General features: G+C 45.2%; 1 protein-coding gene across 1 annotated transcript in view; it reads left to right on the forward strand.

Moving 5' to 3' along the window:
• The first annotated feature begins 892 nt into the window (after window positions 1–892).
• The window catches only part of B4GALT1 (beta-1,4-galactosyltransferase 1), a 47,068-nt gene continuing 25,358 nt past the window's right edge, over window positions 893–22,602 (forward strand). Inside the window, exons 1-2 of the mRNA XM_053370525.1 lie at window positions 893–1,273; window positions 22,346–22,581. Of these exons, the coding sequence (XP_053226500.1) occupies window positions 1,036–1,273; window positions 22,346–22,581 (474 nt within the window). The 5' untranslated portion in view covers window positions 893–1,035. The remainder of the gene's footprint in view (window positions 1,274–22,345; window positions 22,582–22,602) is intronic.

The following is a 22,602-nucleotide window of genomic DNA, read 5'->3' on the forward strand; positions in this document are numbered from 1 at the left end:
TAAAATTGTGATGACTGGAGGTGCAGGAAACAATGGCAGATTTGAGGTGTTGCCACTCATTTTCTGACACCTGGGTGCCAGCCATCTCTCTGAGCGCCTTGCCCTTAAAAAACTTCCTGGTAGAAAACTAAGGCACCAACAAGAAAGCCCTGATGTGCTGGTTTACTGTGTGCATGGAGCTTGAATGCTCATTACTTAACCGGGGACAACATTCAAAAAGATGCCCTCCGCTCTACAGTTCACAGTACTAAAACCGAGAACACGACTGCCTCGGTCTACCCACCTCGTTCAGAGCAATGTGCACATTCGCACGGGCTTGTCGCGAACCCACAACAAGCAGCCAGCAACCCATACGCGCGCGAGGATTTAGCGCCGGACCTGCCTGCTGGCGCGCACGCAAAGTCACCACCAGGGGGCGCGCTAGATAAGCCGGGCGAACGCGTGTACACGAAGAGCGCGTGAATAGGTTGTGTGAACGCAGCCTTGCCTGCACCAAATCCTCCAGAGTCTGCCCAAGAAAGATGTTAAATTATTTTTGTATGCCACAACTGTGGCTCGTATTTTGTTAGCTAAAAAGTTTGTTTGTTTATAATGTTGTGAAAACTAATAAAAAAAATTGGGGGGGGGGAATCCTCCAAAGTCAGCCATCCGGCTTCGGGAGGTTCAAGGCGGGTTTGCTTTCAGGGTGAGCGAGGCGGAGGGGTCTCCTCGCAGCCTCCGGGAGGCTTGGCAAAGAGCAAGGGCTCCAAGTCGGGGGTTGCCCGCCGCCACATTACCTCCAGGGGGAGGAGGAGGAGGAGGAGGAGCTCCCCAACGGGAGCCACCGCCCCTCCGCCGCGGGGAAAGGCGGAGTCCCAGCCTGACATCACAATTCCCCTCCCCTCCGCGCCGGGCAGGACAGCAGGCAGGCAGGCAGGCGGCTGCTGAGCGCCTGGGCGCCTTTGTAGCGGTGCCGTCGCTTCCCCGGCCTGCCGAGCGCGCCGCGATGCTGCGCCCTCGGATGCCGCGCTCGGAGCAGCACTGACGGCGCGCACCATGAAGGAGCTGCCCGGCGCCTCGCTGCAGAAGGCTTGCCGCCTGCTGGTCATCTTCTGCGTCCTCCACCTCCTGGCCGTCGTCCTCTACTGCTTGGCCGGCAGCACGCTCAGCTTCCAGTGGAGCCTGGAAGCGGCGGCGCCCCGCGGCCCGGCGCCCTCTCGGAAGGACCCCGCGGCCCCGGCGCCCAATGCCTCCAAGCCGGACGCCTCTTGCCCCGAGCCTTCTCCGCATCTGGGTAAGTCCCGGGCTCGGCCGGCCTCTCCCTCTCCAGCTGGCGTCCTCGTGTTCCCCCTACCCACCCTCTCCATCGCCAGCCCCGACGGCCCTTTGCCCAACACGCTGCCGTCGCGGGTCCCCCCCTCCATCTCCTCAGCCTCTCTCCTCCTGAACCCCACGCGCTTCCCCGGCTCTTCCTCCCAGCCCCCCACTTTCTCCCCCCACCCTTTCCTGTTCCTGCCTCCTCGACGGCCCGTCCTTCTTTCGGAAGCCTCTTCTCAACCTGGGCGCGGTTTCGCGTGCGCCTCTCCTTTCCCTTTTATACTATCCCTTTTTTCTTTGCTTTGGATTAAACCTAGCGGAACTTTCCCCAGGATAATAAACAGCTAGCGCGCTGGGTTCGCAAGATTCTTCCCTAGTATGGCTTGTTACACAAACTGGGCAATGTCTTGGTCTCAACCGTCTAAAAACAGCGAGCAAGCTTTTGAGTTCTTCGTCGGGCTAAATAGTACATGAGAAGCGGTGGGTGGGTGTGCCGAGGAACACAATGCCCCATAGCTTTTGTATCCCTTGTAAAGCGGGTGAGGAGGGGCATCTTTTACCCCTGTCTGCGCTCCTGTTTGGGAGAGGGGGGCCCAGCGGAGCTAAGCGGGAGCTCTGCGTAAATACGCACAGGATCGGACTGCGTGGCTGCTTAGCGCCTTTGCTCACTTGCGCGCAGGGAACTTCCTTTGAGTTCAGTGGGACTTGGGCTGAAGTAAGCGTGCTTCGAAAGGGGCTGTTGCTCATAACTTCCTCTTCTGCTACCTCAAAGCTCCCCCCACCTTTCCGGAGTCGCTCTTGATAGCTCTAAATCTGTCTTGCTGAAGTGCAACTTTACAGCTCCACAGTGCAACTTCTGACAATGTTTGTGAAAGGAATATAAGTGGATGAATCACATGTGCCACGTTGCTGAAGAGGCACTTCTTCCTCGTCCCTAGTCAAACATGTTCTCTCCCCTTACTGAAGGAGAGGTGTCGCTGGTTTAACTTTTTAATTTTATCCGTGGACAGCTTTCTGGACCCGCCACAGAACCCTGTGAGCAATCTCCATTTCTGTATTGTTCTGGATCTTTCCCGCTGGAAAGAGAGCGAACCTCTTTAGCAAGTGTACCAAAAGTGGTCCAGCTATGGCATATTGCCACGCTAGTGTGCACTGCTATAATATTCCCCTGCCTCTCGTCTGCTGAACCAGGAACCAGCAGAAATGCAGACCTCAGTCTGCTCCATAGCTGGGCCAGTGGGCATGCAAATCTACCTACACTTGCTGCAATACCTCCATGTTAATACAGTTTGCTTTGTTCATTATTAATTTTGCAGATTTATAAACTGCCTCCCTGAAGTTGTGTACAGTAATTTTATAACCTAGTCATATTTTCTTTCTACCGTTGTAGCCTCCTCCTCCTCAGAATAGTTTGTTAGACATCATTTAGGAGCCAAACAACTCAGGGGACGTGCTAGCCCAGTAGATATGTTTCCTTTGAATAAATGATCCCTACGCAGCAGCAACAGGAACTATGTTTCTGTAATGTTCTTGCTCTCACCTGCCCACATTTCTGCATTCAGTTTTGATCTTAAGGGTGATTGCCACACCCTAGCATCACTATGCATGCCGTGGGAAAAACAAGTCAGAAGCTTCTCGCCAGAATTGCCAGAGTTAGGTTTGCAGTTTTGGGGGTACGTGTCCAAATGGTATTTGTTCCAGTTCTAATATCAAGGGCTGTCTTAAGCATGCGTGGCACCGGGGTGGAAAGATCCGCCCTGCACCTCCCCCAGGTTGCCCAGTCCCAGGTGCGCAGGAGGGCGGAGCCAGCCAGCCGCCTCAGTGTCTGACTGGCTCAGTTGCCCCCAAACTCATGACACAGAGCCGCCTGCTGTGGCGCTCTGACTGAGGGGCAGGCTCTTCCCCAGACTCAACTCTTGGGCCCTGGACTCTCAGCCTGGCACCCCTGAGAGCCCAGCGCCCGGGTGCCCTGCACCCCTAGCGCCTATGGGTAAGACGGCCCTGCTAATATCTTTAACATCCACGTTGCTCTTTCTATTTATATTCACTTCTATGGAATATTTCCCTGATCATCATGCATGTGTCCTGGATGTTCCTTTAGCTCAAGGGTGGCAAACCGGTTTTGGTTTGGGTGCTGCATTACCCTCCTCAGCTGAGCTGTACAGATCAGCTTAAAAGGAGCTATTACAGCTCCCTGCTCATCAAATGAATGATCTGATTGCTAGAGGGCAGAAGATTTGCTTTCTTATCAGTTCACTGAGCTAGGCCATGGGCATAGGTAAAGGATAAAGGGACCCCTGACCATTAGGTCCAGTCGTGGACGACTCTGGGGTTGCGGCACTCATCTCGCTTTACTGGCCGAGGGAGCCGGCGTACAGCTTCCAGGTTATGTGGCCAGCATGACTAAGCCGCTTCTGGCGAACCAGAGCAGCGCACAGAAATGCTGTTTACCTCCCCCCCGGAGCGGTACCTATCTATCTACTTGCACTTTGACGTGCTTTCGAACTGCTAGGTTGGCAGGAACAGGGACTGAGCAACGGGAGCTCACCCCGTCACGGGAATTCGAACCGCCGACCTTCTGATTAGCAAGTTCTAGGCTCTGTGGTTTAACCCGCAGCACCACCCATGTCCCAGCCATGGGCATAGCCAGGATTTATTGGGGGGCAGGCTTTATGTTAGGGGGGCAGAACTGAGTTATCTGTGATGCAATTGGTCAGTTAAGTATTTTTTTTTTATTTGCTTGATTTGGGGGGGGGCAGTTGCCCCCTGGCTTCACCCATGACCTAGGCTGATACGTTTGAACTTTTCTGCTCAACCCACTTAATCCCCCACCCCTTTTGCTGCTACAAAAACCAGTGGAATCCTAGAGCAGCCTTCCTCAGCCTCGGCCCTCCAGATGTTTTGAGACTACAGTTCCCATCATCCCTTCCCACTGGTCCTGCTAGCTAGGGATCATGGGAGTTGTAGGCCAGAAACATCTGGTGGGCCAAGGTTGAGGAAGCCTGTCCTAGAGGGTCTGGGGCGGGGGAATGGGTTGCGCTCTCTCTGTGGGGCTCATTGGGCCCCCTGGCTATTCTTTGAGCAGTCATTTTGTAAGATTTTCAGATATTGTCCATGCTGAATATTTGTCCCCGTACCCCAATCCCAGAAACTGTGCTTTTCCTTAGCAAGTGCTGAATTTGTTGCATCGCCTTTTTTAGAGTTACTTTTTTTAAAAATGTGCCATGTACAGTTACAATATGAATAGGATAGATACTGTGTGAGGAAATGTATATAATACAAATAGGATAGAAACACTGTTTTAAAAAGAGAGAGAGAGGAGGAAATGTATACAGTGGTACCTCGGGTTACATATGCTTCAGGTTACATATCCTTCAGGTTACAGACTCCGCTTCAGGATGAGAACAGAAATTGAGCTTCAGTGGCGCGGCGGCAGCAGGAGGCCCCTTTAGCTAAAGTGGTGCTTTAGGTTAAGAATAGTTTCAGGTTAAGAACGGACCTCCGGAACGAATTAAGTTCTTAACCCGAGGTACCACTGTACATTAAAAGAAACAAGAGCCCCATGCCAGATTCTAGATTTTCTCGACCCATTTCAAATAGGTTTTAGGCCTGGTTTTGGCACAGAAACTGCTTTCGCCACCTGTATAATGATCTCTGTCAGGAGAGGGACTGGGGAAATGTGTCTTTGTTAATTCTCCTTGACCTCTCGGCAGCTTTTGATACCATCGGCCATGGCGTTCCTCTGGAGCAGCTGTCTGAGTTAGAGGTGGGTGACACCTGAGGGTGTTGCCTGGGGAGTGTTCTTCAGTGGGGTTCCTCAGGGTTCAGTTTTATCCCCTGTGCTATTTAACATCTATACGAAACGGCTGAGTGGGGTTATCTGGAGGTTTGGAGTACACTGTCAGCAATATGCCGGTGACACACAGCTCTGCTTCTCCTTTACATCTGCAGGTGAGGCAGTGGAAGTGCTGGACCAGTGTCTTGCCTCAATAATGGATTGGATGAGAGCCAACAAACTGAAGCTCAGTCCGGATAAAACTGAGGCACTGTTAGTGGGTAGATCGCTAGACCAGATGGCTGGGAGTTGGGCTGCTCCTGATGGGGTTACACTTTCTCTGAAGGAGCAGATACATCGCTTGGGGGATACTCCTTTGCTGTCACTTGAGGCTCAGGTGGCCTCAGTGGCACTGAGCACCTTCCATCAGGTTTGGCTGGTGGCCCAGCCATGCCCCTATCTGGACAGAGATAGCCTAACTACTGTTGTCTATGCTCTGGTAACCTCTAGGTTAGATTACTGCAGTGCGTTCTACATAGGGCTGCCTCTGAAGATGGTTCAGAAACTCCAGCCAGCGGCCAGGTTTATCGCTGGAGCAAAAAGTTTTGAGCATAGTTTTGTTCTGACACTTTTGCAGGTCTTTTCGTGGCTCAAGATGCAGCAGCTGTGACTTTGTAAGCCTTGGTTGAACCTGATTCCAACCCTCCATGTTGTTGTGGGATATGGTGCTGTTTTATTGGTTGAAATCTGATTTACTGTTTCAATTGTATGTTTGTTTTGTTAGCCACCCCGGGAGCAGCAGCTGGGAAGGGTGGGGTATGAATTTTACTAAATTAAGAAAAGAAATATCTGGCTTAAGTTATTTTCCACTTCTCTAGCTTCTAGAGATGTTATATATTTGGTGCATCCTTGTGTCCTTTATGCTGTTTCTGTTAATTGTACTTTAGTCCCGTTCCCACCCAGCCATTATATATATGTCTAGTATCGAGGACTATATATATTAAAGTGATGCTTCATGGGCTTCTTCTTAGCAACTTAGACAATCAGGCTCCTGCTGATCTCCCTTGCAGGCACTGTTTTGTTCCATACCCACTTCAGTAGTTGCTGTTCCCAGAACTGGGTGTTCCCAGACATTTGCTACAATTTAGGAAGCCCCTTTTCTTCTCTTGCCACAGTTCCTGAAACAATAATTTATTATTAATCTTTGCTTTGTTCCAAGTTACAAATTTGTTCCAGTATACAAATTTTAACAACAATAGTTTTTGGAATTTGATGGTTTGTTAAATACTAAAGTTATTGGTTTCATTTAAAACTTCTGGGCAGACTGGTACCAACTGAGAATGTTACTAAGGAACTTGATTCAGCTGGCATTCTGCATGTGCCCCAGAACAACGCGATTCCTTTACCTTTAGGTAGCTGTGCATTCGGCACTCTGAGAGGAAGCAGACTTTGGCATAGGCTGGTTGCCCTTGTTGATAAAGCGAGGACTTGTGTACATGGGACTGAACTGTGAGAACTTTGGATGTAAGAGCGTACTTGGCAGAGTTTAATGCCCAAATAATGTCTTCCTTGTACATGGAAGGTGTTTACTTTCGCCATACATAACAAAACTTACATAAGCAAAGTGCTGAAAGGTGATCACTTTGGCGGGATTTGGTAGTTTCCATTATGCAGTCACATTACGTTAGTTCTGAGGGATTCTTCCGGAAGAACTTCTGGGGTCAGTGTGGAGGACAACGGTGGAAACTCTGGAACATACAGTGTTGCGGTGTAGTCTGTTTAATTGCTGTGGACATAAATTTATAGCAAAGTCTTTGGAGAACAAAAGGAATTGGGTAGGTGACTGCTTGTATGCTTGGGATTGTGAAATGTGAGAACTCTGGATGTATGTAGTACTTAACTCTGCAACTTATCATTTGTAGCAACTGCCAACACAGGCACACGCCTCTGCTTCGGAGTTAGACAACATGGTGCCATGCAAGAGTGCCAACTTGAATAAAAATTGGGGGAGGGACAGGTAAGTCCCACCCCTTATAATTGATCACATGACGTGGCACGCACACACCATTTGAATGGCAGTGCCTATCAACTTTGGGAAGGGTGTCCAAAGTTTTTTGGGGACAGGGCTGAAGGGGCCTTGGTCCCTAGGAGTTGGCTCCTATGGTGCCGTGTGTGTGTGTGTGTGTGTGTGTGTGTGTGTGTGTGTATAACGGTCCAGAGACCCAACAAATCATTACAAAGCAATGCACAATTCAGACAGCCTACCTCCAGGTTAAACAAGCATTTTGTTCGGACTTAAAGACAGGGATCATTGGTTCTTGCAACCACTGATAAAAACTGGGCCATTGCTAATGTTCTAGCATTTGTCTGATCTTCCAATAGGAACCTGACAAAGCGAGCCTCTGATTTTCCCGGGAAAGGTACCAGCAAGGGTAATATCAGTTCAGCCCTGGCTTGCTCATATTTCGCACAGTGCAGCAAAATACGTTTTATACAATCAATGTCTTGAGCGCACACACACTACAGCTCCCAACACCTCTGACTATTGGCCATACTTCCAGTTCCCACATGGGTTGTTTTTGTCACACAATCCAGTCACAAATTGAGAGACTGTGTTCTGATTGGCTCTTGCTCCTCAACTCCACCCCTTAGGGCGGCCCAACCTGTCTGCACTGGTTGTGACTCTGCATATATTTTGTAGTGCCTCTTTCATTTAGCGTCACCCTCAGTCTAAACGCATTCTATGCTGAGGTGTTCCTTCCCCTCAGTAACCTGTGCCTTTAACAATGTGTCTTGAAGTCTCCAGGCTCACCCCCATTTTCTTTTGCGCTGGGATTTCTAGGTCCATGTCCTGTTCCTTTTTTTTGTCCCATTGCTTTTGCTGGGAAAGCCACAGCTTATTATGGGTGGCTTCCAACACACATAAAACATAATAAAACGTCAATCATTTTAAAAATCTGCACAAAACGGAAATGTGAGTGAGCTCCCCATTTGGCTTAGCTTTTTGTGTGTGGAATCTCATCTTTTTGATCCAAGCTGGTTTCTGCCTCTTCTTCTTCATTCTCTTGCCCATTTTCTATGTTTCTTACTCTCCTCAGGTTAGTCAGGAAACTTCAGGGCGCGACGCAAGCCTCATGTTCTCCCTAAAGGAATATTCTTTTCTCTCACCCTCTTTTGAAAATGTGTTGGGAGGATTCCAAAGAACCCAAGTTGTTTGTTTAGACACTGCATGGAGCTCAAGTGCAATCTATGAGGTTTGGCATGCCTTCCGTCTTCCCATCGCAGCCAACGTCCTGAATTATCAACAGACTGCTTTTGAATATTGGCAGAATGCCTATATAAGCTGGGTGCCCAGTTGCTCAGAGAGGTCTGTTCTGCAGCTACAGTGAAGCATGGCAAAATCCACCGCTTTCTTTCTCCTCACCTTGGAATAGATAATGTGGTCCTTTTCTTCCTCCCTCCTCTGTTGCTCAAGTCATGCAGTTCTTCTGCCTTTGTGGAGTGCAGACATGGTTTGGGGCTGGGTTACTTAAAGGACTGCTGTTATCGAGCCTGCCCAGACTCTGAAGATCTACACTGGACATCAACACATTGGCATTACCAGCACTATGCTCTAACCAACTGAGCTTTTGCTTTGGTTTACTTCTGTTAGGCTTTTGATAGTGCTATAAAATGGCTGTTTAAATGGTTCTGCGCAGTATCTGCACTTGGCTTTCTCTCTTACATCTATTTTGAGCTTCTTTGTGGAGCAGGGTTCTTTAAAAAAGTAGATTATAAGTCCTTTAAATAAATACAATTCATCTGGAAGCTCTAAATGAATGTTTTGGAGTTTGTTGACAAGATTGGCAATATTCTCTTTTCATTTTCTCTCTTACATAGTGTGTTAATAGTTGATAGGTTTTATCACTCTCCCGCTTAGGTAGAAGTACAGTTGTTTATTGTAGCTCATGGCCATTAGCGTTTCTTTTATATAAATTAAGTCCAACCAAGCTCTAGTTCTCTCTAACTTAGCTTATATTTCAAAATCTAAATTAGTTTTATATGTGAACTCAAATATTTTATTCATTTTGGTCAGTTTTAAAAAAAATCTTTATCTCCCCCCCCAATAATTGGGAGAATAGCTATATAATTAAACCACAAATATACATGCTCTAACGTGTCCAGTCAAATCCACCTATGAAACTGATTGCAGATCTTTTTTATTGTTTTACTTTCCTTGTTTTATGTCAGTATTTTAGAATATAAAAGTGTTCCGTTTACATTGGAAGAGACCAGTTTTTATTGTATTTGCATATTCTGCTATTACTTTGGGCCTTATCTCTATGTTGTGCATCATAGCAACAGTAAATGAAACCACTCAGACCTTATCTACTGTAGTAACCCTGAGGGAATATGCACTAAAAGTGCAACTCTTTAGCTTAAGATTGTAAAAACGCAACTTGTTTGAGAAACGTAAGTAGCAGTTCCCATTTATTGAAACAGATCAATGTTAATCCATTCATGGAAAGTTCAAGGGAACAAGGCTTTCTTAACACAGTGACTAAACATGCAACACTGTTGGCATCAGACACAGGGCCCTAGCTCAGTGGTAAAACCACTGGTTGGGATGCAGAATGTCTCCTGAAACTCTGGAAAGCTGCTGTCAGTCAGTGTAAACAATATTGAAGCAGACCTAACTTCCTAATTTTCAAAGATTAGAAACACTGCCATTAATTTGGCATTTATTGATGTGGAGAGTGGGGTGGGGCAGTGTTAGAAACTCGAATATATAAGCTAGGCAAGGTTGCAGCCACCAAAACGGAATGTATATTTGCCATTTTGGGGCAAGACGGCTCTAAAGTCTTATTTTTCAAATGATGGACTGACTGTGATTGATTATCAGTTAAACATCTGGCTAGTTCAAGTGAGAACCTTGAGCTAGGTTAAGAACTTGAGAGAACTTTGAGAAGAAAAGTCACTTGATCCAGGGACAGTCCACATATATATATTGGCCTCTTATGCCTACCCCTTTTTCTTAATGGTGACACGGACCATTCATGATGTAAGAATATTCTGCACAATTTGTGAGCTGGGCAGTGGGATGGGGTGTGTGAAGACAAGATACAATAATTAGGTATAACGTTGTCCACTGCTTCTGCTCAGGCCATGCGAAAAAGCATTTTGTTTCCAGAAATTCATTCCAGTGCGCTGGCTGAGACCCTGCCTGCCTGCACATTGTCTCGCCAGGGTGATACATGCATAGTAGAGCGTTCCATTAATTGGTAATTAATGCCACATGCTTCATCTACATGGGCTTGTCCTAGTTTTTCTTCATGCTAAGAATGCAACAGAATGCGGAAAATAACTACAAACTAGAAGAACAAATTACAGTCATAGCTTGGAAGTTGCACGGAATCTGTTCCGAAAGTCCGTTCGACTTCCAAAACATTCAAAACCAAAGCACAGCTTCTGATTGGCTACAGAAAGCTCCTGCAGCCGATCGGAAGCCCTGTCAGACGTTTGGCTTCCAAAAATAGTTTGCATATCGAAACAGTCACTCCCAGGTTTGCAACGTTTGGGAGCCAAAACGTTTGGGAACTAAGCTGTTTGACTTCCAAGGTACGACTGTACTGCAATGCATCCCTCTCACTTGGGCAGTCTTGCTTCTGTTCAGGGTGCCAGCCAGACTGACATGCTGTCCTCCAGAAAACTATAAAGTAGGGTGGAGGGTTAAACAAAGCAAGTTGCTTTTTCCCTCCCCAAGATTTCCCAGTTCCCATACCCAGTGGACACTCCAACATTCTGCAGTTTCTGGGGACTATGGAGCACACTTAATCCTTGCTGGTGATGTAAACAAAATCTGCTCCTTTTTCCTTATGGGGTATCCAAGAGCCCGTATAGAGTCCTTAAGTGGGTTCCCTATCAATAAGAGAAAATAACCAGAGATTAGGGATGCAGGTGGCGCTGTGGGTTAAACCACAGAGCCTAGGACTTGCCGATCAGAAGGTCGGCGGTTCGAATCCCCGTGACGGGGTGAGCTCCCGTAGCTCGGTCCCTGCTCCTGCCAACCTAGCAGTTCGAAAGCACGTCAAAGTGCAAGTAGATAAATAAGTATGGCTCCGGCAGGAAGGTAAACAGCGTTCACCAGAAGCAGCTTAGTCATGCTGGCCACATGACCCAGAAGCTGTACACTGGCTCCCTCGGCCAGTAATGCGAGATGAGTGCCGCAACCCCAGAGTCATCCGCGACCAGACCTAATGGTCAGTCCCTTTACCTTTTTAACCAGAGAATATTGAGAAGCAAAGCAGCTAGTAAGCCTGATCTTTATTAAACTGTTGCAACAGGGTGCTCACTGCCCCCCTGCCCATGCAGGAGGGAGGAGGAACCCAGAACAAAGGTGTGCAAGCCCTTATATAGACTTTTGAAATTGCCCACCCTGTAGTTCAAGACCACCCCCAAAAGCACCATACATACATCACAGAAGGAGGCAGTCTACAACAGAAATCCTGTCTGCCAGAATACCTGATAATGGCCAGTGATTGCTTACTTGAGCAGCCTGGCCATTCTTTGGTGATGGCAAATACCGCATTTTTTGCTCTATAAGACGCACCAGACCATAAGACGCAGCTAGTTTTTGGAGGAGAAAACAAGACAAAAAAATTCTGAATCCCAGAAGCCAGAACAGCAAGAGGGATCGCTGCGCAGCGAAAGCAGCGATCCATCTTGCTGTTCTGGCTTCTGGGATAGCTGCGCAGCCTGCATTCACTCCATAAGACGCACACACATTTCCCCTTACTTTTTAGGAAGGAAAAAGTGAGTCTTATAGAGCAAAAAATACGGTACTTTAATTCCTGAATCCAGGTCACAGGCTCACCCTGTTCATACACAAAGATGCCCTAAAGACAGGTAAGCAAAGGACAATGGAGAGGCTTTTCCCTTTCCTTCCTCCTTGCGGAGAAACATTTGAGGTCAATTTCGAAGAGTTAAAATGGTTTCAGGATTGTTCTCCTGTACTATTTCAGACACCTGGTTTACATACTTTGTAAATTTATGACCATTTAATTTATATATTTGAGACCATAAATTCTTATAACACTGGGCTCTCAGGTTCCTCTCTCTCCATTAAACCATTTTTTTATTTTAAAAACACAAGCATACATTTGGAGTCTCTGGAGTATGTAGAAGCAGCTTGTCTTATTTGTAACCGCTTTTTTGCCTCCAAACGGTAAGCACTTGACTGTCTGAGCTTGCTGTAAGTATGCAATCCCCGTTCCTACCTGCCGTTATCCTCCCTGTTATTATAAGCTTTGTGTGTTTGCCTGTGTGTCTGTATTTGTGTGTGCTTGTTTATACTTGCATTAAACATGTATGATGATAGATGGATGCCCAATGTGTACCGTATTTTTCACTCTATAAGACGCACCAGACCACAAGACGCACCTAGTTTTTGGAGGAGGAAAACAAGAAAAAAATATTCTGAATCTCAGAAGCCAGAACAGCAAGAGGGATCGCTGCGCAGTGAAAGCAGCAATCCCTCTTGCTGTTCTGGCTCCTGTGATAGCTGTGCAGCCTGCATTCGCTCCATAAGACGCACACACATTTCCCCTTACTTTTTAGGAGGGAAAAAGTGAGTCTTATAGAGCAAAAAATACGGTATATCTTTCCCACTACTTTAAGTTGCACACAATGAGAACCATTGTTTAGCCCATTTTTTAATGCAATAATGGTCTGGTTTTGCTAAATGTCTTGCTGGAAGGGGTTAATATGGGTGAAGTTACTGGGTCCAGAGCTAAAGATGCAGCCACAGTGATCTTGGCTTTGCCTTTTGTGTGTTCATGTGAAGATTAGTGCCTTTGCTGTTAGCTGTCTTCTTGGAAGGAGGCCAGCGAGAAGGTCTTTGTTTTCTTTAACGTCACATTTATGTAGATTGTGTTTCTGTTCCTGTTGTACATTTACTTTGAGCTTGATGATGCTGGTGTTCTACTGTTTTTGTGTGTCCCCAACGGTAGTTTATCCATAATCCATTTATGCAATAACGAAGGTAATCATTAGCAACTCCCCTTGTCCTTTCCAGTCTTGCTTCCTTCCAGTCTAGAAATGCAAAAAAAAATACTGAAATTATTCCTGAAATGGCACCTCCATCCATAGATAGGAGTGCCTTCTAAACCCGGCTCACGGATGTTCCAGGAATCAGCGTGTTTTTACCTGAGTAGAATGTGTGCTTTTATTTAAAATGCACCTCTGGGTTATTTGTGGGGCATAGGAATTCGTTCATTCCCCCCCCCTCAAAATATAGTCTGGCCCCCCACAAGGTCTGAGGGACAGTGGACCGGCCCCCTGCTGAGAAAGTTTGCTGACCCCTGTACTAAATGATAGTCATAAAGTTCCTTGTTTCAATGTTGCAGGTTTGGGACTCATAACATTGTGCTATATCCGTGTATATATAGCAAACAACCTGTGGGTGTGTGGTGGGTGTGGGTGTGTGTATTCTAAAGGAATCTAATGCAGTTATTGAGATAATTCCTTTTCCAATGCAATGTGGCTTTCCTTGACTCTTAGCTTTCCATGAATTGCTTTGCTGAGCTGCTGCTGACTGAACTCTGATACTTTCGTAACTGAAATGCAGCACTGGAAGTTGTTGTTTTGACCTTGTGTTGTTGAGGAGACTAAATATATCCGCTGCCCGATAAGGGCACGCAGTATGGAAATTTCAGATGGGAGGCAGGCTCAGGCCTGCACAACTTGTGAATCACTAAGCCAAACACAACCCACAAGTCACATATGTAGACACCCCCTCCCGTGCTGTTGCCCCTACCCACCCCCCAGCAGTGAGTATTCAGAGATTCTGTGCTTCTGCACATGGAGGTTCCATCTTGCTGTCATGAATATTACCCATGAATTTGCCTCGTTTAAAACCAATGATGCTAGTGTGGTTGCAGCAAATTCAGCATGTTAATGATGCATTGTGTGAAGTACTATTTTTCTCTTGTCCATCCTAAATCTGCTGCCGATTTTTCCTTGGGTGGTCCCAAGTTCCAGTACAGTGGTACCTCAGGTTACAGACGCTTCAGGTGACAGACGCTTCAGGTGACAGACTCCGCTAACCCAGAAGTAGTACCTCGGGTTAAGAACTTTGCTTCAGGATGAGAACAGAAATCGCACGGCGGCAGCGGGAGGCCCTGTTAGCTAAAGTGGTGCTTCAGGTTAAGAACAGTTTCAGGTTAAGAATGGACCTTCCACTGTACAGTGGAACCTTGGTTCTCGAACGTAATCCATTTTGGAAGTCCATTCAATTCCCGAAAGGTTAGAAAACCAAGGCATGGCTTCCGATTGGTGCAGGTACCCCAGAAACAATAGCTGGCAGTTGCATCGGACATTCGGCTTCTGAAAAATGTTCAAAAACCGGAACACTTACTTGCGGGTTTTTGGCGTTCGGGACCTCATTTGTTCATCAACTAAGCCGTTCAGGAACCAAGGTTCCACTGTATTATATAAGAGAGGGAGAAAATTCACTTTTGCTGCTACTGCTCTTTATGTGAAAACCACCTGTCATGTTTCCTAGTTGTCTTGTCTCCCCCACCTGAAAAGCCCCCAATATTTTAGCTTTTCTTTATGCAGGAATGGGCCAGGCTCTTAGCTGTCCTTTTATTGATTTAGGCATACTTTTGTTTTAAGAATTTTAATATTGATTATATTGCCTAAAGTAATTTTGTGCGCTTCTTTGACCATTTACATAGCACAGTCCTATTCAGAAGCAAGTCCTGTTGAATTTAGTGGCATTTATGGCTAGTAGAGTGTGATTAGAATTGTGGTCAAAGATGTTATTAGTCAGTTTAGTGGAAAGCTGGAACAAATAAATCAGTACATGGCACATAACAGCCTTTCTTTGACAAGGTGGTAGAGCGCTCAACCATTTTAAGAACAGAAATCACTCTATGCTGGTCACAGCATTGAAAATGCTTTTGAAGGACAAGAAGGGAGTGCTTTTCACTTTCCTAGATATTTTAAAGATTTTGTTTATTGGAGCTTGAATGGAAGATGGGAAATGTCAGAAATATATTAAAATCAAACTTCTAAAAGTGTTGTAAAATAGAATGGGAGTCAATAGGAAAAGTGTGTCTGATCATGGAATATACTAGTCGCGACTGGGGATAAACCTTCTGTATGGTTTACTCTCTATGACATCAGGTGTTGGGGTTTTTTGGGTAAAGTTTTTTTTTTAAGTTCATTTCATAATGTCTAAAAAGCAGAGTGCAGTTAAAAGATGAGAAACAAAAACAATAAGATAAGCACCTAGAATAAGTACAGTTGCATATGACATCAAATGTTGACATTCGCATAAAGGACTAGCTTTAATGAAAAGCCTAAGAATTTTCTGTGGCTCGCTCTTAACCTTCTTTGTAGTCAGTAAAAGAACAGTATATCAGACAGTACAGTGGTACCTCAGTTCCTGAACACCTCTGTTGTTGTATGTTTCTTTTCTCGAACGCCGAAAACCTGGAAGTTAATGCTTCCGTTTCCGAACGTTTTTCGGAACCCAAACGTGCAATGCAGTTTCCGCTGAGTGCAAGAAGCTCTTGCAACCCATGGGAAGCCACGCCTCGGTTTTCAAACGTTTCAAAAGCCGAATGGGCTTCCAGAATGGATACCGTTCGAGAACCAAGGTACCACTGTATCAGAAAGTGTACATGTAGCTACCCTGATTCTTTAGTCACTTTTAAGAGAGAGGACTGAGGCTCTGTACACTCTCCATTTGCTCTGCAACCAATGCTCTCCCAGTGCTGGATTGGGAAGTGATGTATGCAGTTAGCCACAATTCATATCTACCCTGTATGAAATACTCCATTTTGGTGGATGCGGGTGGCGCTGTGGTCTAAACCACCAAGCTTCTTGGGCTTGACGATCGTAAGGTCAGAGGTTTGAATCTGCACAACGGGGTTCGCTCTCATTGCTCTGTCCCAGCTCCTCCCAACCTAGCAGTTTGAAAGCATACCAGTGTGAGTAGATAAATAGGTACCGCTGTGGCGGGAAGGTAAACAGCTTTTTCATGCACTCTGGATTCCATCACGGTGTCCCGTTGCGCCAGAAGTGGTTTAGTCATGCTGGCCACATGGCCCGGAAAGCTGCCTGTGGACAAATGCCAGCTCCCTCGGCCTGAAAGCAGAGATGAGCGCCACAACCCCATAGTCAAATTCGACTGGACTTAACTGTCCAGGGGTCCTTTTCCTTTACCTACTCCATTTTGGTGCATTTCCCCCCAAAATGAGTTTTTAACCAAATTGAGAAATCTGTCCTGCAATTATATTTAGTGTGGCTTCAGACATGCGCTAGTTATGTTGGAAGACGTAGGGTAGTTTTTCCCTGCATTGCTGCTAGGCACATGAACACAGATGTACCCGTGAAGCGTGTGAATACTGGAAACATGCTCAATACTCCGGTATTTAGCAACATTGTTTGTGTGTGCAGAGCTGAGCCTGACCTTTAACATAGACAGTGTATGCTCCAATCTGCTCTAATTGAAGAGTGTGCCTCTCAAAAGACTCTTATCCATGTCTGTCGTCATTCACTAGTTTTTCCAGAATCGTGGCCATGGGCGTTTGGTTGCAGATGGGACTGTATTTATAACGTGGATAAAAGTCCTCTTGTGAAATAGTTGAGGCTGTTGAAAATCTGCTCTGTTGCAAAAACTGGGGAAAACTCCCAAATGAAGCAAGCCCGCTATCTTGGCTTTTCCTGTTGCCAGACTTCTCAGCACTTTATATCTTGGCACATTCTAAGGTTACCTTGGTTTGTAGATGATTAATTATATTGCATAAGAGCAACTGTGCAGGAGTGTTTTGTTTTCCATATTATGTACTGTATGCTGTGTCAGAGTGTCCCAGGAAGGCAAACTTTGGAAGAATTATCCCACAGAGAGGGGATGCCCCTTATCCTTTAGCAGTTTGACGTGGTGTTCACTATTAATCAGATCTGTCGCAGATTGGAGGGGATACAAATGTAACATTCTCTGAATGAATTTCCTCTGTGCTCTTTTACTGTCCCGGTGGTTCCAGCCCAAATCTAGCTTTGAAAGCTGGAAGCCAGACATAATCAAGGAGGCATGGGGTGTTTCCAGGCTATCACTATGTTCACATACCGGCAAATTCAGGTGGCACAAACATTGACGATCGGAAGGTCTTGTGCCACAAACCAGTGTTCAAAATTAGCCAGGTGCCAGGCGCATTTTGCGACCAAGTGCTGGGGCACCAGGATGATGCCTGACACCTCCACCACCAAGTGACTTTTCTTCTTTAAGCTCTTCACCTAGCTCAAGGTAGTCGTCTGAACTGGCCAGGTGTTTAACTTGAGAATCAATCACAGCCAGTCCAACAAGACATTCCATGAGGAGTCTAACCTTGGTTTAAGAAGCCATTTGGTGCTTAGATTATATATCTGAGTTTCTGACACTGCTGGCTCAGTATAGGGGATCTTTCTCTGTCCTGGTTTTCCCTGCCTCTTCTACCCTGCTGTCCCTCCCAGGCCAAACGCAATAGATATCTGTTTATTATACACAGTAAAAGATTGGGCAACTTTCACCCCACCCTGTGTATCAAGTCACTTTTTTTATTACGATCAATGACCAGCACAGCCTATGTATATTTATCTAGAGACTTGGAAATGATTGAAGAAAGAACCGGGAAGTAAGATATAGAGGGAAATCTCAGCAAGATGAAAGTTGGCTTCAGTGTCGTGTATGCCAAGCTCACATATGGGTTTTCCACGCCTCCATGTACAAAATTTCCTGCTCCTTGCCCTTATCTGTACTTGTTTTCTTTTATCTGTCCAGCTAGAATGATTCTGTGATGGCTGGTTTTATTAAACTGGCAGGCTGAACATGTTAGTGCATTCCCCTTCTTATTTCCTTAAGATATGAAAGGAAATGATCAATCTCACCCTGCCAAGAAGCAGATTTATTTTATTTTTTTAAGGTGGGCAGACTGTCTTTACTCACATCCAAGCAGAATCAGAAGCTTTCTACCAGTCCTACCCTATAGGAACGTGTGCCCCCGCTTTTGTGAATGACCCATTACCTCCGTCCTAAATGCACGTGTGTGGTTCACGATCTGTCCTTCCAGTGAGCACTCAGGGCTGATTTCCTTCAGAATGGAGAGGTTTGATCTTCTTGCAGTCCATGGGACTCTCAAGAGTCTCCTCCAGCACCAGAATTCAAAAGCATCAATTCTTCAGCGATCAGCTTTCTTTATGGTCCAGCTCTCACTTCCATACATCACTAAGTCTACCACTAGTGCATCTAATTTCCCTTAAGAAGGTTGAGTACGCCTGGTGTCTCCTTCTACATGAGTCTATTCCAGTATCCTGAGCTGGTCATGTTATTTTGAAAGGCTGCTGGATTCCCCCTGTTTGTGTTAAAAGTGTGCATTGGAGCCAGGCAAGTTCGTTGGCAGCTTACAATACCGGAAACCCATTTTGCTTTAGAATTCTGGTAAAGGAGTTTTAGGAGTTGTATTTTCGGTGGCTGAGCTAAACCCCAAAGAGGTTTCGTTTTGCATGTGGTTAGTACCTAAAGTTTAAAACACACACGCGCACACACCCTAGAAGTGAAAATGTTCAAGACTGTTTAAGAATGACTGTATACATTGCTGTCTTGTATCTTCAGCATTTGTGTATTGGTACTAGATAGAAGTGGGTGGATGACGGTTAGGCAAAGTGATCATGCCAAGTTGACTTCTATTTTAAGAACGCTTTTGAATCGGGCCAGCATGCCTTCTGGTCTGGCACTCTGTTCTCACAGCGGCCAACCAGATGACTACGGGAAGCCTGAAAGCAGGATTTTATCATGCCACACCCCACACCCCACATTTCATCCATGCTTGGTCTCCTATCTGACCAGTCCCAGACTCAGCAAGGTTGTTGCCTTGGGCGCCTTCAGACTATGATCAATGAGTCATTTGCAGTGCATCAACTCATTTCCATTTGACTCCTCATCTTCCTGAGCTGTTTCAGTTGTAAACTGCTGTGTAATGTTAAGAATTCCTGGTTGTGTTTGCTTGTTTTCCTCTCCCTCCTTCATTTTTCCTTTTGTGCCATGTCTTTCAAACTGTAACCCTCTGTGCAGGAACCGTCTATAGATACAACTATTAGCTGCTTATAAAACCGTGCTACAGAAATGTAGTACCCTATGAGGCTTTATACACAGCAGATGTCAAATGTTCGTATTTTTGATGTACAATGAGTCAACTTACAATGCACAATCAGTTTGGAGATAAGCAGGCATTCAATATAAGAGGCACGCCAATGAAAGCAAAGCTCAGTCGGGTTGGAACTGCGAAGTTCCACACAGAAATCTGTTTAAAACAGATTCCTCCTCCATGTGTATCTGTAGTTCACAGTGTTTTTGTTTTTTTTTTATAAAAATTTTTTATTGGTTTTTTCCACACATAATACAAGACAATACAACACAATACAAGACATACAAACATGTAAACACGTATAATTTCTTAACCTTTCATTTCTTAAGCCTTCTTTCAGCGACTTCCCCATACCTCCCCTTTCTGCATCCCTGTTATCAATCTTTTCAGCATCCCCTAATTTCAATATAATACTTTCTTTAGATCTTATTTCTCATATCCGAAATCGCTGCAATTCTATTTTACGTTACCCAAAACATTTTAGCATTCATTAATTTTACAACAGTTCTTAAGATAGATTTTAAACTTCTTCCAATCTTCTTCCACCGTCTCTTTCCCTTGGTCACGGATTCTGCCGGTCATCTCAGCCAGTCCCATATAGTCTATTACCTTAGTCTGCCATTCTTCCAGTGTGGGTAGTTCTTGTGTCTTCCAATACTTCGCTAATAGTACTCTTGCTGCTGTTGTAGCGTACATGAAGAACGTCCTATCTTTCCTTGACACCAATTGGCCTACCATGCCCAGGAGGAAGGCTTCTGGTTTCTTCACGAACGTGCATTTAAGCACCTTTTTCATTTCATTATAAATCATTTCCCAGAATACCTTGATCCTTGGGCACGTCCACCAAAGGTGGTAGAAAGTACCTTCAGTTTCCTTACATTTCCAACATTTATTATCGGGCATGTGATAAATTTTTGCAAGCTTGACTGGGGTCATGTACCACCTATAAATCATTTTCATAATGTTCTCTCTCAAGGCATTACACGCCGTAAACTTTATACCGGTGGTCCATAACTGTTCCCAGTCAGCAAACATAATGTTATGACCAATGTCTTGTGCCCATTTAATCATAGCTGATTTAACCGTCTCATCCTGTGTATTCCATTTCAACAGCAAGTTATACATTCTTGACAAGTTCTTAGTATTGGGTTCCAATAGCTCTGTTTCTAATTTTGACCTCTCCACCTGGAAGCCAATTTTCCTGTCCTGTTTGAAGACTTCATTTATCTGATAGTAATGAAGCCAGTCTCTTACTTTTGACTTCAGTTTCTCATAGCTCTGCAATTTCACTTTTCCCTCCTCCTGTTCTATAATTTCCCAGTACTTTGGCCATTTGGATTCCATATTAAGTTTTTTCACTTCCTTAGCCTCCATTGGTGACAGCCACCTGGGGGTTTTGTTTTCCAACAAATCTTTATATCGAGTCCAAACCTTATACAATGCTTTCCTAACAATATGATTCTTGAAACCTTGATGAATTTTTACCTTGTCATACCATATATATGCATGCCAGCCAAATCTGTTGTTAAACCCTTCCAAATCCAAAATGTCTGTGTTTTCAAGAAGCAGCCAGCTTTTCAGCCAGCAAAACGCCGCTGATTCATAGTACAACTTTAAGTCCGGCAGGGCAAACCCCCCTCTTTCTTTTGCATCAGTTAATATCTTAAATTTTATTCTGGGCTTTTTGCCCTGCCAGACAAATCTAGATATGTCTTTTTGCCACTTCTTGAAACAATCCATTTTGTCTAAAATCTGCAATGTTTGAAATAAAAACAACATTCTAGGCAAGACATTCATCTTAATAACAGCAATACGGCCTAACAAGGAAAGTCTCAAATTTGACCATACTTCTAGATCTTTCTTAATTTCTGACCAGCATTTCTCATAGTTATCTTTAAATAGATTCACATTCTTAGATGTCAAATTAATCCCCAGGTATTTCACCTTCTTTGCTACCATTAGCCCCGTTTCACTCTGAAACTTTTCCCTTTCAACAGCTGTTAAATTTTTGTCCAGTACTTTCGTTTTCTGTTTGTTCAACTTAAAACCTGCTACTTGACCAAATGCTTGTATTAGTTCTAAAACTCTTTTCGTACTAGTGTCTGGCTCTTGTAAGGTTAAAACTAAATCATCTGCAAATGCTCTCAATTTATACTGTTTAGCTCCGACCTGTGTAGTTCACAGTGTTAACTACACTGTCGTCTTGCTGTCTTAGCATTGATCATCAGGGCTTGAGATGCATCAAGGCCTCAGAAGTATCTGACTGTGCCTGCATATAAAGGAGTGGTACAATAGTACCAGGGCTGCCATTATAACAAAAACAAAAAAGTGGGGGAGAATAAAAACTGTAAGTAAAATGCTTCATTCTGAAAAAAAGAAAATAAATAACTACAGTTGTACCTTGGTTTTCAAACAGCTTAGTTCTCGAATGTTTTGGTTCCCGAACACCGCAAACCCAGAAGTGAATGTTCCAGTTTGTGAATATTCATTGAAACCAGAACATCCAACGCGGCTTCCACAGCTTCTGATTGGCTGCAGGAGCTTCCTGCAGCCAATCAGAAGCTGCACTTTGGTTTTTGAACGTTTTGGAAGCTGAACAGACTTCCGGGAACTGATTCCATTCGACTTCCATGGTACGACTGTATCCAGTTTGAGCTGTGTGGTAACATCTACAAAGGGGACTGGCAACTTGTATCCACCCATAGCTTGGATGAGAGACCTTTGTGACCCAAGTACAGATGGTGACCATTTCTCACGGGGGTTCTGTTCGTGCCCCCTGCGTGTTATACGGGGCGTGTATAAGTGCCCCGCCTCCCCACCCCCAATTGTGCCGTTCTGCCCCTGTTTTGCCTTCTTCCGGATCCAGAAGGACCTGTGCGTTGGGGCGTCAATTGAAGGCACCTAAAATGGTTGCCATTTCTGAATCATCAGGCTAATACTTCTCTAATACATTGTCCTCCATAAATGTATCCAGAATGAAATTCTGGACTCCCACCCCTGTTCTTTAGGAGACTTTTTGCAAACCTATCGCTTCTTTAACAAGGCGCCAACGATCTCGCACCATTGTCTTGTCTGACTTGTCTTGTGGTTTTTCCCTCCCTCCCAGTTGGCCCTTTGCGTGTGGAGTTTTCGCTGACTGTGGATTTGAAGAAAGTGGCAGACGACAACCCAGAAGTCAAGGAAGGAGGACGCTACACCCCAAAGAAATGCAGAGCGCTTCAGAAAGTGGCGCTTATCATCCCGTTCAGAAATCGAGATGAACACTTGAAATACTGGCTGTATTATCTTCATCCAATCCTTCAAAGGCAGCAGCTTGATTATGGTATATATGTAATTAACCAGGTAAGAGATTGCCAGATTCCA

The sequence above is a fragment of the Podarcis raffonei genome, chromosome 17 (assembly GCF_027172205.1).
Source record: "Podarcis raffonei isolate rPodRaf1 chromosome 17, rPodRaf1.pri, whole genome shotgun sequence".
Taxonomy (NCBI): domain Eukaryota; kingdom Metazoa; phylum Chordata; class Lepidosauria; order Squamata; family Lacertidae; genus Podarcis; species Podarcis raffonei.